At 44.7% G+C, this 18,857-nt stretch overlaps 1 protein-coding gene across 2 annotated transcripts in view; it reads right to left on the bottom strand.

The window, feature by feature from the left end:
* Positions 1–18,857, bottom strand: part of VPS41 (VPS41 subunit of HOPS complex) — a 1,668,740-nt gene that overhangs the window by 92,823 nt on the left and 1,557,060 nt on the right. For both annotated transcript variants that reach the window (XM_069613279.1, XM_069613280.1), the window contains one exon: positions 8,549–8,648. In XM_069613279.1, coding sequence (XP_069469380.1) covers positions 8,549–8,648 — 100 coding nt within the window. The remainder of the gene's footprint in view (positions 1–8,548; positions 8,649–18,857) is intronic.

Consider the following 18,857-nt stretch of genomic DNA (forward strand, 5'->3'; position numbering starts at 1 on the left):
TAGATAGTCTCCTTACTCTATCCTACATTTCCAACAGTGTGGATCGTACCCCACTTTCATCCGGGTTATCCTCTGCGGGGGGTGGGGGGTAGTGCCACCTATGTAACACCTTCAGGGCCTGATGCGGGAATTGGAGCGAAGCCGTTGACTGGTTGGCTCTTCTACACGTTTTGTACCATCTCCTGTCATCAAATTCAACCCCCAAGTCGTTCCCACACTGTGTCAGTGCTGGTGGGGGGTCCCTTGGAGCCAAAACAAGGAGGAGTTTATAAAGGCGAGATATCACTCCCTTGGATCCCTGTCTTGAAATGAGAAGTTTTTCAAAGTCTGTTAGGTCCCTTCTAGGGGTGTCCCCCCTAGGAGGGTTCAGTGAGCACCCCCTTAAACTGGAGATAACGAAACGGGGAAAGGTTGCTCAGTCCCAGGGCTTCCTCCAATTCCTGCAGGGACAAAAATGAACCTCCCACCCACAAATGACCCACCCTACTAAGACCAGTCTCATACCATTGTTGAAACGCACTTGGGTCAGCAATCTTATCCCTGATCGGGGGGGGGGGGGAGATGCAGCTCAGTGGGGAGGGCCCTGTTGTAAGCCACCTATAGTCTCCCCCTCTTTCCACACCAACCATAAGACCCCTAACACAGGATGGTGGAGGACCCTTCTCGGAAAGCGCCTTGGGGAACATAGCCATTCATCCAGTGTAACTGGGATAAGAACCCTGTTGTCCATCGCCACCCACTGTTTCTCCGTCCCTGGAGTGAAGTGGTCCACCAGTATCCTCAGCTGGGAAGCCTTATAATATGTCTCTAGGTCCGGGTATCCCCCTCCTCCATCTTCCTTGGGTCTAGTCAGCACCTCATAAGAGATCCTGTGCTTCTTGCCCGCCCAAAGGAATCGCAGGAGGGTTTGGTTTTACCTCCGTTAAGAATTTCTTGGGCACCGGGAGCATTCGAAACAAGAATAGAAACTTGGGGAGAATGCCATCCATGAGAGTCCCGATCTTGCCCACCTTTCAATATCCCTCTTGACTGCTGACCAGAGATGGAGATAATTATTAGAAAAAAGATTGTCAGGGCTGTACGTCACCTGAATACCCCAATAATGAAACCCATCCCGCTGAATACAGAAGGGGAGCCCACCCACATATTCCACCATTGTATCCGGCAGTTTACCCGCTATGAATGCCACCGATTTCCCAAAGTTAACCTTGAACCCAGAAAGGTTCCCATAATGCGCCAGATTTTGCAGTAGCCGGGGCACCGTCTGGGACGGTCTAGTGATGTAGAGAAAGCAATGCATCATCGGCAAACAAACCAACCTTACAGCGCGAGTCCCCTATTCTTACTCCGCTGATCGGACCCATCATTACGAACGGAGATCGGCCATAGTTCCATAACCAACGCATATATAAGGGGGGACGGAGGACAGCCTTGCCTGGTGCCCCTTCCTAGAGGGAACGACCCTCATTCAATCCCACTTCTCACCACCTTGGCTGAGAGGGCAGAGTATAAAGCCGACATCCAGTCTAGCCACCTCGGTCCCATCCCTAGAGATGTGAAGACCTCCCCCATAAAGGCCCATCTTACCCTGGCGAAGGCCTTTTCGGCATCCAGAGCTAATAAAAGGGCCCCCTCTTCCCGGACCACCCTCGAGTTCAGCACATGAAAGGTCTTTCGCATGTAGTCTGAACCTGGTCTGTCCAGCACAAATCCCACCTGATCCGGGTGAATCAAACGAGGGAGGTGCCTCTCTAAGCGGGTCGCTAGGATCCAAGCGAAGATTTTAGCATCCAAGTTAAGGAGGGAGATAGGCCTGTATGAGCCACAATCCGTCAGGTCCTTTCCCGGTTTGAGTGACCTCAATTTTAACTCCTCAGTGTTTGTTTTTAATTGTGTAAAGATGAATGAATTCCTACGACTTGGAGGAAAAAGTCACTGTCCTGCAAGTCAAATCAATAATATACCAGATCAATGCTTCTTCCATGGTGTCGGAAGCACACAGAAGTTTGCACTGGCTTCCTGTTCAGGCTAGGGTTTCCTTCAGGTTACTTCTCATTACACATAAATGTGTACATGGAACTATGCCCGCATATCTGAAAGAAATCATCATCCCCAAGAAAAACATCAGAACCCTCAGATCTGAGAAGTCAAATATTCTCAAGAAGCCTAGGGATGCCATTTTTGTCTCTGCAGCGCCAGAGATATGGAATTCTCTTACTCCTCTGTTGAGGGTCACTGAATCTGAGGTTTTTAAGAAAGGGTTGAAAACTACTCTTTTCCTAGATTCGGATTTCGCCTCTAAACAATTTGGCCCTCTCTGGAACCTACTGCCATGACCTTTCTGCTACCTTTATGTTCCTCGTTGTCAGTTAGTTGTTTTTATGTTCAGCGCCCTTAAGCCCTTGGGTACCTGGCGCGCTATATAAGTTCAAAAACAAACATTCCTCCATCTATGATATTCTATCTCAAACACATGCTTCCTTTGGACATTTTTTTGCTACTATGAGGGGTTAGCGTGGCTTCGAGTCTGCTCTGGTCAGCACCTCTACACTCAATGTGGTGTTGTGGCCAGTATATGTAGAGATGACGTACCCTCTGACCTAAAGCCACCTTTTTCCCTAGCACACAGCCTCTTGGGACACAGAACAGATGAGGTGCAGAAATTATTCACCAAGGGGGGCAGGGAGAGAGGATGAGGAGGAATCCATGGACGGAACATCTGTTCGAGTGAACATTACAGAGAGGTAAGTAATTTGTACTTCTAATGTATTACTTCCTCCTAAGGATTCCTCATCTATGATAAGACAACCAAAGCAGTATGTAAATTTGGAGAAGGATGGAGAGCAAGAGGACACCAAGTAGACCAGTAAGCTTTGAAGGTTTGCTGGACTGAAGCACGTATCGTGGCCTCACACAGAATCCAAGCAGCAATGATTGGCAAATATGTGCTCCAACACCAACCTGCCAGCTTGGAAAATATCCAAGATAAGGATCCTCCAGCCCCTACGCAGGACAGATCTGGCAGCTGGGCCTCTAGCTGAATGAGACCCGACATACTCCGGTACATCCTCCCAAACCAGATTGTAGCATTCTGAGATGCAGAGAATGATCCATCTTGACTGTGTCTGTTTGTGGCAACCATGCCAGCACAGGCACCAGTATAACTCTTGTCCCAGAAACTTAGTAGCTGATGGCCCGTACCAGGTAGAGATGGTGGAATTGCTCCTCCGACTTAAGATGGCTCTTCAGAGACACATAGAATGACAAACCTACTTTAGAGAGGGTGGAAGGCCTCACTCTCAAAGTTATCTTCTCTGTGGAAAACACTATGCAGGGAGGTTTAACAGTTAATGCTCAGAGCTCACCAATCCGTCCTGCAGAAGTCATGCTAACAGAAAAATCCCCTTAAATGTGAGCAAACATAATGAACATGAATGCAGAGGATCAAACTGAGTTCCCATTAGGAAAGTTAATACTAAATTCAAGTACCACACTGGAACAACAAACTGGCGCAGGGCAAACTGGCTGCATAAACAGAGCAAGAACTGCATAACAGTGATGATTGTGAAGAAAGACTTGTTCAAGGTCCTTTTAAAGGGGATAGGTATCCCTTCACAGTGCCAATGTGAAGACCTATTTGGGCCAATGAAAGTAGAAAGTCTAGAATGGAGGAGATCGAACAGGTGAAAGTATCTAGATCCCTCTCTCAACACCAAGCTCAGAATGCTGAAAGGAGTACATCCAGGACGTCGTCTGACAAATCCCACTCCTTTTATCTCAGCTTTTCAGCAGCCAAGCATGAAGGTTCAGGCTGCTGAGGTTCCGGCCCCACTCTCTCACCATGGAGTTAGGTATACCCTGGTGGGAAGATGCCAGGGTGGGCAGGTGGACATGTCAAGAAGCTCTGGGTATCATGTTGTTCTCCAAACCCAGAGTCGCATTGCTTCTCTACACAGAGGCAAGGACCTGTTGAGGTACTGCATGCCCACTGTTGCCCCGAAAGGACCAGTACACACTTGCACCACACAATGGGCAGAAAAGCAAGCATGGGCAGCCTGATCACCCTCAATTCCAGCAAAACAGTGTGTTCTTGGGTGTATGGTGGAGACCAATGTCCATTCACTGTCAGAACATATGGGCATCCCAGCCTTTCAAGCGAGCACCCGTTACCACCATCAGTTGGGGCTATGGTTGCCAAAGCAATGCATCTCTGAGTAGACTATCTTGCAGGGACCACCATACAATGTGTCGAGACACAATGACACTCGCAAAATATCCCAAAATGTCTGACATGTTGCCCTTGAACTGACACCACTGACATAGGCACAGTAAGGTAGAGGCCATAACAAGCCTCTTGGTTTAAAAGACCTGAACCATCTTGAAGGTGTTTGCCACTCGATCCTCGGGAGAGAAGGCTCTGCCCGGGCAAGTGCCTAGTAGCGCACCAATATATCAGAGGGCCTAAGATGGTGAAACATGGGACTTCTTGAAGTTCAGAGAGAAGCATACACTGTACAACAGCCTGCATTTGCGGTAGAGATGTGCCAGCCCTTGGTCTAGGGAGGGAGCTCGGATAAGCTAATAGTCCTGGTAGGGAGAAGACATTAATGCTTTCCCTCCTTAAGCGAGCCACAACCACTTCCACCAATTTGGTGAAAACCGTGGGTGCCAGAGAAATACCGAACAGCAGGACCTTGACTTGGAAGTGGATAGCTCCCACCACAAACCTCAGTTATTTCCTGTGCTTGAGATGGATTGGCACATGGAATTAAGTGTCCTGAAGATGCAGGGACACCAAGCAGTCATGCAGATTATGGGCCAGAAGGATCTGGGCAAGGGTGACTATCTTGAACTTGTCCATGAGCAGATAAAAGTTCATGAGCCTCAGATCCAAGATGGGACGCAGGCCTCATCCTCTTTTGGAACAAGAAAGTAAAGAGAATACCAGCCCCCTCCTTGTTCTGAGTTAGGCACACATTTTATGTCACCTGTGTCCAGAATCTGGTAAAACATCTTCTAATAGGAGAAGGTCCAGAGGCAAAGTAGTGTTGGCAGAGAGATGGTTTGAAGGATGTGGAGAACAAGGTGGAGGCAATGTCCCAGATTCATGACCTGTAAGACCCATACCGTTGGATGTGCTAAAATGGCACTCCTCGCTAAACAGGTAAATTCCCCATCCCCCAATTGGGATGCAATGTTTGAAGCCCTCTTCACAAGGGCTTTGGTACCAGGGGCTGCAGAGACTACTGTTGAGTTTGCGATGCCCAATCTTTGAGCTCTGGAGGCCTCTTTCCTGGTGGAGGGGGAACGACATAGCTGCTGCTTGCCCAAGGGCATTTCTACCCTACGGTGGTGAGCATAGAGCGTGGGGGGGGTCAAAAATCCCTTACTCTTGTGGTGAAAGCGGAGGGCTGTTGATACAGCCAAACCCAAGGATTTTGCAATGGCCTTGGATGGCTGGAATTTCTGAATGGAGTCATCAGAATCTCCAAAAGACACATCCAGGAGCTTACCCTTAACATCTGCTGTGAACCCTGAGGTCCTCATCCAGGACTCTCTCTGGAGGACAATTCCATTGGGCATGGTACATTCACACAGACAGCTATGTTAAGGCCTGACAGTAGGATTGGGCACACTGCTTTTATGAAAACCCTGAACTACGGTGTTGAAACCATCTCTCATGTCACCAAGGGGGAGCCTCAGACACCAGAGTACAAAAAAAAGTGCCCAATTAAAAAGATGTTTACACCACCCTCATGGCGAGGTTACCCTAAGTGAACACTTTGCGCCTCCAAGCATCCAGTCTCTGTCTCCATGCCATGGTGCAAGGAGAGAAGAAGGTCATCTTGTGAGGCGAGAACCATGAAACTCCCCAGGGAGGCACAGGTAGAGAGAAAAGCCAGATCGGAGGGTGTCGGATAGTTTTTCTAGATCAGGTCCCTATCTACCACTGCTGGGTAAAGGGCTGCAATGTCTCTCTCTGAGGGCCCTTATCCAGGATGTCTGTTAATTCAAACTAAATCTTTGGCTTGTTGGGTGCAGACAACCCAGTGTGTCCCATACTTAAGCCAGCACGAGGCACCCCCTGAGTCTGCGCCGGAATGATGCCCAGCTACAGTGAGGTGTAGAGGGAGCAGGCCTTCTGCAAATTGTCAACCAGGCCTATCAGATCATTTCACTTGTCATAATCCCTCTGGAAAATCTCTCACCTCTCTGGAGCATTGCGGTGCCAAGCAAAATGGTATGGGATCACTCTCCTTATCGAAGACTTCAGACATCTTTGACATGAATAAGTGGGACATAAGCATAAGGTGTGCTGCGCCAAGGCGAGCCAGTGCCGGTAGTTTGACATCTGAGGGTGGAGCAGCACGGTGTCGGTCTCAAACAGAGTTGTTTGGAGCTGGTAGGCATGCAGTCATGGTCCTGCGAGCCGTACATGTCGGCTCCTCTAAGCGGGGTAGGCTCGATGGGTATCACTGAAGCAATCAGTGCCAAGGCCTTGGAAAAAATGTATAGCAGTTTTAGCTGAAATTCTTCCCATTCCTTTTGAGTGTAGGATTGGATGGGAAACAGTACCTGTGGGGCTGACTCCTCAGAGGAATGCTAGGACCGGTGGCCCCACTTCTTTGAAAAAGATTAGTGTCTTGAGGAACTGCTTGGAGAGAGGGACCGCTTGTGGCTCTGCTGCTTCTTGTCTTTCAGTGTCTGGTATTGGTCTCCTACCTTCCTGTGGTTCATGGCCAGGGGCGTTGCTAGGGGGGGGCTAAGGGGGCTATAGCCCCTGATCTTTTGGTTGTAGCCCCGGATAGAATCTCAGGGGCTACAGCCAAAAGACTAGCTAGCCCCCGGTCCCAACAGTTCCGACATCAGCTTAGCCCCGGGTCTTTTCCAGACCTAGCAACTCCCCTGTTCATGGCCAGAGACTTTGAAGGAGTCCTTTTTTCATCTCTTTGGCAAAAGGTAGAATAGTTTGCGGCATAATCCCGTGGGGCCTTACGATGCATGGATTGGCACAACCCTCAATACTGCAGGCTGTGACAGTGTAAACAAATCTTATGGAAATCAGAGACAGATTTGTGTCTCCCGAAATCTGTGCGTGGCTTCAAGCCCGAGGCTTTCCCATGATTAGGTATGATGATGTAGACATTTCAAAAATAGCAGCACTCTGAAAGCAAACAGCAAATGAAACTACACATTTTGAAAAGAAAAGAACTTTGCAAACATATTCATTTTACTTCTACCTTAGGAAAAACAATGGACCAGTTAGTAACCCAGAGTTGTAACTTTACTCGGCATGCAGTTCTAGATTTTTTAGATGTTTGATTTTTTTTTCAAGCCCTCATTATTGAAATGTGAAAATAAATGCAAATCGGCATTTGTAAAATCATTCTGAGAGTCAAACAATATATTCAAATAAACTCGTTCAGCCAAAACTGCGATTCCTAATAAGTAATCAAAATTTATTATTGTGTACAACACTGATGTAATCACAACAACTGCATTTCTACAAGATAATTGTCTAATAATAAGAGGGGATCTAGCACATTACAAAACAATACATACATTTGAAAAAAAGCAAAGAATCTGAGTTTTTACTTTGCAACAACCAGCGCAGGCAAAGCAGAATATCCTCGCAAATTTCACAAAGCCTTGGATAGCTAAGCTACCTCTTTGCTTACCAGCAGCAAAAGCTGTCTCATCCCTATTCCTTAACAGAGCAGACGGGATCCTTCTCACCCTAACTTACACTGCCCAAGAGTTACCTGCTCGCCCCATGCAGGTTCATCGTTAATACACTCAGCTCAGATTTGGCCAGCTTCCTATACAGAAATTGAGGAGGGCAGAGATGAGTCACAGAGGACCTATATTTCTGCCTGTGCATATTCTAACAGTGGAAACAACCTACCTCTTTCTCCTCTGTCTCGTCCATAGTAGGCATTGCCAAGCATGGATAAGGCCTCGGTTCTGGTAGGGTAAGGCCTGCAATATTATATGTTTGACTTGGTCTTTGTTGCAGCCCAATACTCGAGCCCTACATGCAAACAAAGGCGGTGTAAGGGCTATGCCAGAATAGAAGGCTGTCCCTTGTGAACATAGAATCTTCCCCAATCCCTCACTGTCTAGAATCAGATTCATTACAAAAGTGTTAAATTGGTTACTTTAATTATCTGAAGTTATGTTTTTATTTCACACCTTGGCGCTATTTAAATTGAATGTATAAAGCAATGAATTTCAAACCAAATACATGAAGTTGTTGATCTTGATGAAATCGGATGAAAATAGGCCATACATTGTGTTACATCCACCTTACATCAGTGGCAATAAGTACACTCCTGATATGTGACACTAAACATGAATAAAATGGAAGAACCCACCATTAATAACAGTACCAAAATGTGGAACTATGTTGGTGTGAAATTTGTCTTACGAATGTAATGCAATAATCATGTTTGGATATGTTGTATAGGTATAAGCGTCAGGGCACTAAGCAGAGGCATCACTTTTTAGTTGCCACCTGAGTAGCATGATCTTGCTTTTCGTTACCTACCATCCACTCGGACGCCTTTCATTTGAGTCCGGTGCATCTTCTTCAGCAACGAAAGGGAGTCTGAAACCAGGATCTTTTTGCATCCCTCACGCAGCAAAATCTGCAAGAAAAGAGATAACGGGTATTGTGAAATTGCTCAAGAATGAGAACCTTGCAAATAATTGCAAATTAGCTGGGCTGGGATTTAATGCTTCTCACAGCTTGCGCTGGACTCCTGTATTTATAAACACCTGAGGCAAAAGTGAGAGAGGATGAGAATACTATAGCAGGACTATCCTTCTCCACAATGCCTCCATATATACTTATCCATTTATAGTAGTTTCGGTAGTACTCACCCCTTTTTTAACTGACATGTTATATCACAGGTTATATATGGAGCCAAAGACTGGTCTGGTAAATTTAGGGTGATATTTAAATCCTGTTGACAACTCTAAGAAATGTTTGGGGGGTTAGCCCTTTGGTCTCCAATTTTTTGACACATTATGAAACAAAAATGGATTGTCTGAATAAATTCATTTTAGCTGCCACATGATCATGGGTTACCATTTGGTGCTGTAGAGGGCCATTCTCTGTAACACGCTGATTCAAGAACTTATTTCATCATCAATGGTGGATAAGTTAACATGGTTTATACAGATGAAGCATCAAGGCTACCGCTATTCTGGATTATTGGGCAATAAATAGAGAATATTCTGTTTTTCCAGTATAAAACCATGGTTCATGTAGGCAGATATCCAGTTTATCTGGATGGCGTTCCTATATTCAGACCCAGTTATCTGATTACAAAGTTCAAGTTTAATAATCTGTGTCTGAATGAACAAATATCCTTGTGTAGAGGTGCAGTTTATGTTAACCCACAAGGCAAGAGTACTTTTAGAGGGCTTTCAAATGTAACTCATTTTTTAATTATTTGCACATGGTATACCAATCTAAGAAGGAAATGAATTATTCCCATGTTTAGGATACATAATATATTTATTTATAGTCCAGGATACTTTTAGATCAATTGGAGGGCAGTGCCCATTTGCACAAATTAGCACTTTACTCTGCTTCCTCCTTGTATCTAAAGAATATTTCAGTTTGAGTTTTTAGGCAACCTTATGTATTTACCTTTTATTTTCAATTTGTATTAATGTATCATTTGTTTAAAGTTGTAATAGTTTTGTTATAACTTATGAGATTGATTTTCAGAATAAAGTTTTAAATAGAAATATGTGTGTGTGTGTATGTATGAATATATATATACATATATATATATAGTGAAAAATCCTTGTTAAAAGGGACTTTATGGTTAAGTTGCACTAATAAAAACCTATGAAATTCGGTGAAAACACGATGTTAAAGGGACGTTATGGTTACGAGTAAAATCGAAAAACCCAAGAAATTTGCCAGTTATGGTAAGCTATGCAACCATAACTCGTACCACCACCATGCACTGCTAACAGTAACACCCAGGAAATCAAAGATGACATCATAAATTATATCAATGACATCACTGATGACATCACATATCCGAGGTGGCTGTTTTTGTTCAGTGATGATATTCATTTTAAACCAAGGCCTTCATGTGGTTATACTACTTTGAAACCATGATATTCTGAATTTCATAGGTTTTTATTAGTGCAACTTATCCATAACGTCTCTTTAACAACGTTTTTTCACTGAATCTCATAGGTTTTTATTAGTGAAAATTAACCATAATGTTCCTTTAACACATTTTTTTCAGTAAATTTAATTGGTTTTGATTAGTGAAAATGTGTCATGATGTTATATCATTGTATAAAAGTTATTAATTCCTCTTAACATATATGAAAGAACTATGAACCTCCTTTAACAAATTTATTTTATGCAACGCATACTTATGTGTACTTTCTATAGGTAGACATGATCCCCTAACCAATCCCTACCGCCAGTAGGTTTTATAATTTGCCACGTAGGATGATGTCATAAATGACGCATATTGGGGTATAAGACCTCTGCGCAATCAAGTTTATTTGGGTGTGTGCAAACTTCAGTCCGCTGTTTGTCAGTGTACCCTGCTTTATTAAAATAAGAATAAAGTAGTACTTTTCCATATTCTTTGATTCTGTCCAGTCATTTGGTCCGAGATCTTTATTGGTAATTCCATTTAGCACAAGAGATGCTTCAAGGTGATAAAACACAACACTTTTGAAAAAGCAAAAAACAGTACGGATTTTCAAAAATATGCTCTCAGGTCCTTGGCTGATGCTTCTGGCGCAGGCTTGCTGCAATCCCATCCAGCATTTTGAGCTGCAGCCGCAAGCAGATTTTCTCCATTCAAACCTATGACTCGGGCCATGCCGCAATAAGCAGATAAGAGTAGACATTTGTCCTTGCCGAGGGCCAAACCCACTGTCCAGGAACAAAAGTTATCCCCATTTTTTTTGTAATTACATTTTGACACTTTGGAAAAAATAAAAATGCAGGCCACATTTGCAAAAGCATGCTTTCAGGTCCTTGCTGATGCTCCTCGTGCACGTTGGTTGCAATCCCACCCAGCACTTCGGTCTGTAGCCAGAAGCAGAATTTTTTTTTCCCCATTCAAACTAAGGTCTACGGCCATGCAGCATGCCCGAATAAGCAAAACCGACTACACATTTGTCCTTGCTCATGGTCAGGCCCACTACGCAGACACCAAAGTTATATCACTATTTAAAACACAGGACAGATTTGCAAAAGCATGCTTTTAATTCCTTGCTGATGAACCTCGCACAAATTTGCTGCAATCCAGTCCAGCACTTCGGCCTGTAGCCACGAATAGAATAGTTTTACCCATTCAAACCTACCCCAATTTCAAAAGACGTTACCACATAGCCGGTCCCTGGTGGCCATGCCCACACTAACCCCTATTACCGGTCCCTCGTGGCCATGGACAATCTGGCCACTGGCGGTAGGCTATACCTCAGTAACCAAAGGTATAACACTATTTGTTGTACCTGCATTATGACATTTTTCAAAAAATAAAACAGATATTTGCGAAACTATGCTTTTGGGCCCTTTCCAATGCTCCTCGCACAAGTTTTCTGCAAATACATCATTTTTTATTTTTTGAAAGGTGTCAAAATGTAGGTACAAACAATAGTGATATAACTTAGCCTCCGCATGACGAAATACACTCAAACTTTGCACAAACATTCAAGGTTAGATCTAGAATCATTTAGCAAACTTTTGTACAGACTCTTCAAACAACACCAAAGTTATAAGCCATTGAAAAATGTTGAGAACCCCCCCCCCCTCTAATTTTGTGCCCAAAATCCCACCAAACTTTGCAAGAACATTCAAAGTTGGGTATGCAATGCAGCGTTTTCCAAATTTTGGAGAAAAAAGAAGAAAAACGCATCCCGGAGCGGCTGCAACAACTGCTGCCCAATGCTCTTTGCCCAAGTGAAATCCACTCAGAAAGCCTTTCTTTGGGCCTTGTAAACATGGTCAACGCCTTTTCTTCATGATAAAGGCTTCCTTGTGGCCTCCAGCATCTGCCTCTCTGCCTGCTCATAGGCTACTCACATCTTCTAACTGGCCTATGGTGGACGGGCAGGCTTTACCCGGCCCACCCCTTCCAAGGCCCACTTCTAAGGCCCCTGTCTGCTCCCTGTCCGCTACAGGTATGCTACCCACCCTTTTGGTCGCCTGTAATGCTGTGTGCCCCCCACCCCCTCCCCTGGTCACCTGCAATGCTGTGTGTGCCCCCCACCCCCTCCCTCGGTCGCCTGCAATGTTGTGTGTGCCTCCCACCCTCTCCCTGGTCACCTGTAAGGCTGTGTCGGCCCCCCACCCCCTCCCCTGTAATGCTGTGTGTGCCCCCCCATGGTCCCCTGAAATGCTGTGTGCCCCCACACCACCTGGTCACCTGTAATGCAATGTGCCCCCATCCCCAATCCTGCCATGGATGTCCTCCCACTTTCCTGTAAGAGGATTCAATTCAACACTACAACTAAATCAATGCCTAGTCTGGGATACTGAATGGAAACCCTTATTGATATATTTTTATGTCCAGTTCATGAGTTCTGGATGGCTACCCCTATATAACACCCCTCTCTTAGAATCCCCCTGACCCCACTGAGCCAAGAAGTAGTTCTGTTTTGCAAGTTTAAAAGGTTTATTTGAGAATTTAAAACTATATATATATATATATATATATATATATATATATATATCACACTTTATAATAAATTAATATCTGATAGTACACTTAGACATATGATGTCGATCAACAATGGGTAATCTGGCACTAGCACACTTCTTTACAATCAATGAGGAGTTAGTATAGGATGGATAAAGTAGCAAAAATACTTTTATGATTTCAAGGGGAACAGCAATGAGGAATAAAATGCAGTACAGAAATACTTGATATGATTTTAGCAAAAGATAAGATAATCACTTTTTCTCTGGCAATTCACCCCCCGCCCTATGCAATGTAAGAATGTAAGAAATGGAAGGAGATGGAAAGAGGAGCACACAGTTCTCAGGAATGCAATCAAATACAATACGAAATTCAGTTCCCCCCCAGCAAGCTTAGAGGAAACAGGTAGGAGTTTGAAACACAGGCCCAAAATGCCTTTTAAATGTGATGGCAATGGATGGGAAAATGTGCCAACTGATTTTAATTCCCTCTAGAGATGCAGGGTGAGTGGGAGATGCGTGTTGGTATTAGTTCAGGCTCACTTTAGCGATGCTCTATGAGTTATTACCAAGTTGCAAACGGATTTTAACAAAGGAAAGAATGGAGCTGCTATTTTGACAAGTGGAGAAATTGAGCCAAAATCGCAAATCGCGGTACATTTCGCGAGTGCGTAAATCGTGATTGCGGAAAAAGTATAAGGAGCCCAAACGGTTCCAGAGATACGGACGATTAAATAAAGGTAGTTTTTCGGATTTAAAGTAAACTCAAAATGACAGGTGACAGCTTGCAGCTGCAGAATTGACAGGTGACAGTTGTGCAGCTTTAAAAATGACAGATGATACGATTTCTAGGAGGCAGTTCTACTTAGGTTAAAATAGTTTGGATTAGATTATTTTAACTAAGAGATTGGTTCTGCACAGTTCTGCTAGGTACTCACAATATAAATTTGAAATAGGCCTCTCCACGGATCTGGTCAGGTTTTGGACTGGACTCCGGGTCTGGTCTCGGCACTTCACAGTGATCTGGGTCAGCTCTCTGGATCTGCTCACAGCGGTCTGGGTCACTCTGGATCTCTGGTCTGGTCTCTGGCAATTGTTCTTGGCAAAAGAATTCAAACAGCTCGCCCGGCTGTGGAATAGTTGCAAATGATTTTAAGGTTGCTGAGGCCTGCTGAGAAGAGTTCTCAGTTTGTGGGTTTAGGCCCTTTCTTTAAGTTCTGAAGTAAAGTTCTGGTCTTTGGAGATTGATGGATTTGAAGTCTGGATCTCTGGATGTGAAGCCGTCGGTCAGCATGCTCCGCAGCAAATGGAATTGAATGTCTCTACCTGTCCCAGCAGTCTCTTTTTATGTGTTTTGAAAATGGGTGTGTGCCTGGGCCTAGCTAAGACTGCCCCTCTCTACTTGTCATTGGCCCAATTCTCCCCTCTCCCATGATTGGGGGAAGGAAATGTGAGTCAGAGTGATGTTGTAGGTTTTATGGTCAGAGGAACCTCCCCTTGTCAGTTTGCCCACAAATCTATATTTGATTCAAATACATCCTTCCCAGATATACAATTTGTTGAAATTACATGTGCACATTATATATTCCTTATGGTCCATGCTTGTCCGCCTCTGATCTTCCTGGGGGCTTGCATTCAAAAATGACAACATTTTTTTAACTGGTTTTGCAATATCAGACATTTACCCAAAATTACACACATGTGCGCAAGGAGTATGGACATTAATTGATGAAGTGTCTGATTTTTAACATGCAGACATTTGGAGTGAGACGCTATTTTCCGCTAGCAACTCCCCAGAATACACCACAGGGTCCTAACGCCTCTCAAAATGTTCACAGAAAAATCACAAAAATAATTATATTACTTATATAATTCTGACAAGTCCGCACTATGAGTTATCTATCTTTTTTTTTTTAAACTTATTTTTTATTAGTTTTACATAAATATTACATGAAGAAGTTAACATTGAATCTTATAACATTCCCTTCCCCCCCTCCCCCCTCCCTCCCCACGGGATGGATGGAGTCATTTTGTCCAGGGATCCTGTTAAGCGTTAAATATGTCTGATATTTTTATGTTATGGGGGCACCATTGCTCCATAAAGTCTGACTGGAGGTATTGCAGGGTCCCTTCCCATTCTCTTACAAATTGGTCTCCTGTTCCTTGGAGTTTGTGAGTAATTTTTTCCATTGTTATATGGGCCCAAACTTTCTGTAGCCAGGTGTAGGTCAGTGGGGTGTTTTTATTTTTCCAGTTCTGTGCAATGGTGGTCCAAGCTGCAATGAGTAGTCCCATGAATGATCTCCATTGCGTTTTGCTGTATTGCCTTGCTGTGTCGTCTTTGATTCCACAGAGCCAGACCTTCTCTCCCATCAGCCCCACATCAGGGAATATTTTGCCCATCTCGTTTTTCACTTCTTCCCAAAAGGGTTTTATGCCTTTACAGTCATGCCATATGTGTCTCCAAGTCCCCACTTCGTCACATCCTCTCCAGCAGTGGCTGGACGTGTTAGGGTACATTGTGTGGAGCCTCTCTGGAGTGTAGTGCCACTGTGTCATTATTTTGACCCACATCTCCCTGGTTTGTGCCGAGCGGGTCATTCTGGGGATCTGTTTCCATAGATCCTCCCATTGTTTATCTGTTGGTTCCTCCCCCAGTGTTCTGCCCCATTTTATTCTGTATGACCATTTAATGCTTTCCCCTTGTGAGTTTATGTATTTGTATAACGTTGAAACCCACTTTCTCTCCCCCGTGTTGGATATGATGTATGTTTCGAACCCTGTAAGGTCCCTGGTTGCTGCCTCGGTGATTATTGGAGAGTTGAGCCAGTGTTTTAGCTGTTCATATCTGTATCTATCGCTTTTAGGGATTCTCGTGGTTGCCACGCACGACTCCAGGGGGATGATTTCCTTGTCCATGAACATCTCTCCTATTTTAGTAATGCCCGCTTTCTCCCATGTGTCATATGCCCCTTGTTCCATCCCCGGTGGAAATAGTGGGTTTCTACAGATGGGTGTAAAGGGTCCTATCGCTGTGGTCATTATGCCTTTTTTTGTTTGGCTATCCCATGCTTCTAACGTGGTTTTCATGATTTCGCTTAGCCTTAGATTTTCATGCCTGTGCTGCTTCTGTTTCCAGAGAAGTTCTACCAGTGGGGTCCTTGCTACTGCTCTGTCTTGTTTGGCCCATATCTGTTGCGGATCCTCCCCCACCCACTCCCTTAGAACTTTGAGCTGTGCTGCCTGATAGTATTTTCTAAAGTGGGGTAGCGCCATTCCTCCTTCTCTGGTTGGGGCCGTGAGGACCTTTCTGGCAATTCTCGGTGTTTTCCCTTTCCATATGTATAACGATACCATTTTTGTTAAGGTTTTGAAGAACGTGTCTGGGACCCCCACTGGGAGAGCCTGAAAATAATATAGTACCTTTGGGAGGATGGTCATCTTGATTGATTGTATTCTACCCCACCAGGATATCTGTAGTGGGTTCCATCTGTTTAATTCTCTTCGGATGTTTAAAATTAGCGACGGGTAGTTTTCCCCGTAGAATTGTTCTATTTTTGGGGGTATACTCATTCCCAAATATTTAATGCCTTTCTGTGCTATCTTGAGGTCCAGTGTTTTTGCCTGCTTTTCTATGTTCGTTCTATCCCCTGCCAGGATGAGGATCTCTGATTTTTTCCTATTTATTTTTAGGCCAGAGATGGTCCCATAGTTTTCTAGTTCTCTAACTGTGGCCGATAAAGTAGATTCAGGGTCCTCTAAGGTTATTAGCATATCGTCTGCATACGCAATTACTTTGTGTTGGTGACCCGCCATTTCTATCCCTTTAATATGTATTGACTCTCGTATTTTAATTAGGAGGGGTTCTAAGAAGAGAGCGTACAATAGTGGTGATAGGGGACAGCCCTGTTTCGTTCCTCTCGTTATCGTTACCTTGCCCGTAAGCTCGCCATTAATGGCTATTCTGCTGGATGGGGAATTGTAGTTTGCTCTAATACTTGCGATATATTTTTCCCCAAACCCCATGGATTCCAGAACCCTAAACAGTATGGACCACTCCACTCTATCGAAGGCCTTCTCGGCGTCTACTGACAGTAGTACCGCTGGGGTGCGGGTTATCCCTATTTTTTCGATCAGGTGGGCTAGCCTCCTAGTATTATCGTGGGTCTGCCTGCCTGGAATGAAGCCTGATTGATCCTCACTAATCAGTTTAGGGAGGAGCGGGGATAGCCTTGTTGCCAGGATTTTAGTATATATTTTTGCATCTAGGTTGATTAGGGAGATTGGTCTGTATGATGTGGGATTAGTTGGATCTTTGCCTGGTTTATGAAACACCAGCACCTTCGCTTCATTCATTGTGGGGGTCACATTGCCGGTGTCTTTGAATGAGTTTAGGAGTCTTGTTAGGGTCGGGGTTAGTATGTCTGCGTATTTTTTATAAAATGGGGCCGTAAACCCATCCGGGCCTGGAGCTTTGTTACTTGGGAGTCCTTTTATGGCTTTAGTGACTTCTTCTTCACTGATAGGGGTCTCTAGTGCCTGCTTGTCTTCTTCTGAGATTTTCGGGATCTTTAGGGCCTCAAGGTATGAAGTCTGGGCGTTTATATCGGGGTGCTCTGTGGAGTAGAGCGTTTGATAATATTGCCTCATTGTTTCCCCCATGTCGTGCGTAGAAGTATGAGTGGCGCCTTTCGCATCGCATATGGCCTTAATCGTTGTTTCTTTTTGTTTTGCCCTTAGTTGTCGTGCCATGAGTCTATCTGCTTTGTTCGCTCTTATATAATATCTCTGTTTCAGATAGAGTAGATTCCTTTCTGCGCCCTTTGTACGTAACATCTCTAGTTGGCCTTGTGTATGTTTCAGAGATTTTTTTAATATCTTTGTGGGTTGAGTCGTCAATTTCTCTTGGATCTCCTCAATTGTTTTTTCCAGTTCTTTTTCCCACTGATCCCTTTGTTTGTCTCTCGTGATTTTCATCGCTATCATCTTCCCCCTCAAGACTGCTTTAAACGCGTCCCAGACTGCGCTCATTGCGACCTCCCCCGTATCATTTTGTAAGAAGTATTCTGCTATCATTTCCCTTATGGCCTCCCCTGCCACTGGGTCATGGATCAGCTCCTGTGGTAGCCTCCATTTCCATAGCCCGCTCTTCCTCCCTGGGAGAGTCATGTCTACCCATAGAGGGGCATGGTCCGAGAGGGTTATAGAGCCCTTATCTAGCCCTTGTATCTTTCCCAGTAGCCCCACTGACACCCAGAGATAGTCGATCCTGGACATAGAGTTGTGAACATGTGAGAAATAGGTGTACCCCCTCTGTTCACCCTTCAGTTCCCTCCAGACATCGTTCAGAGCCATTTGGTCCATTTGCTGTTTCAAACGTTTTGATGGCGCCCCCTGTCCATGTGTGTTTCCTGCGCTCCTATCTAGCATTGGGTTCCATGCCAGATTAAAGTCCCCCCCCAGTATCACCTCTCCTCTAGCGAAATCTTCCAGTTTCGATAGTGCGTTCCTGAGGAAGCCATCCTGTCCCTGATTGGGTGCATATATTGAGGCGAGCGTCATGCGACAACCTTCAATCTCTACGTTGGTAAAGGCGTACCTCCCTTCCTTATCAGTTATGGTGTCTAGTGGTTTTACGTCCTTTCCTTCTTTTATCGCTATCAGGACTCCTGCTTTTTTTTCTGTTGTCGTTGCCTGTGCCCATATTTTATATCCTTTTATCCGCATTTTGTGCTTATCTTTAGTTTTGATATGGGTTTCCTGGAGGAGCAGGATATCCGCCTTCCCCCTTTTGAATTGTTTCTCCAGTTTCGTTCTTTTTGTTGGGTGGTTCATGCCTCTGATGTTGTAGGTCATAAGGCGTATCATCCCCATTCTATTTTGTTTGTATGTCCTTGCCTCCGGTCCCCTTCTGTTCCCGATTCAACTCTTTGTTTCATCCGATCCCTTCCCATCCCTTGAACTTCCCTTCCCCCCCAACTTTGAACTTTAAACCAACCGAACTGTCCCCCGAGTAGGGCGAGGGTTCCTATTGACGCTAGGGCGTTGCGCCCTTCGCTCCCTGACCTCCATACCCTCGGGGGGTATGTTATGGGGATTCCTAAACCCCACTGAACCATTTGTCTTTACCTGGTTCCAGACCGTTGGGTCTCGGCCAGGCCGCCCT

The sequence above is a fragment of the Ambystoma mexicanum genome, chromosome 5p (genome assembly GCF_040938575.1).
Source record: "Ambystoma mexicanum isolate Mex_15411 chromosome 5p, UKY_AmexF1_1, whole genome shotgun sequence".
In the NCBI taxonomy this organism is placed as follows: domain Eukaryota; kingdom Metazoa; phylum Chordata; class Amphibia; order Caudata; family Ambystomatidae; genus Ambystoma; species Ambystoma mexicanum.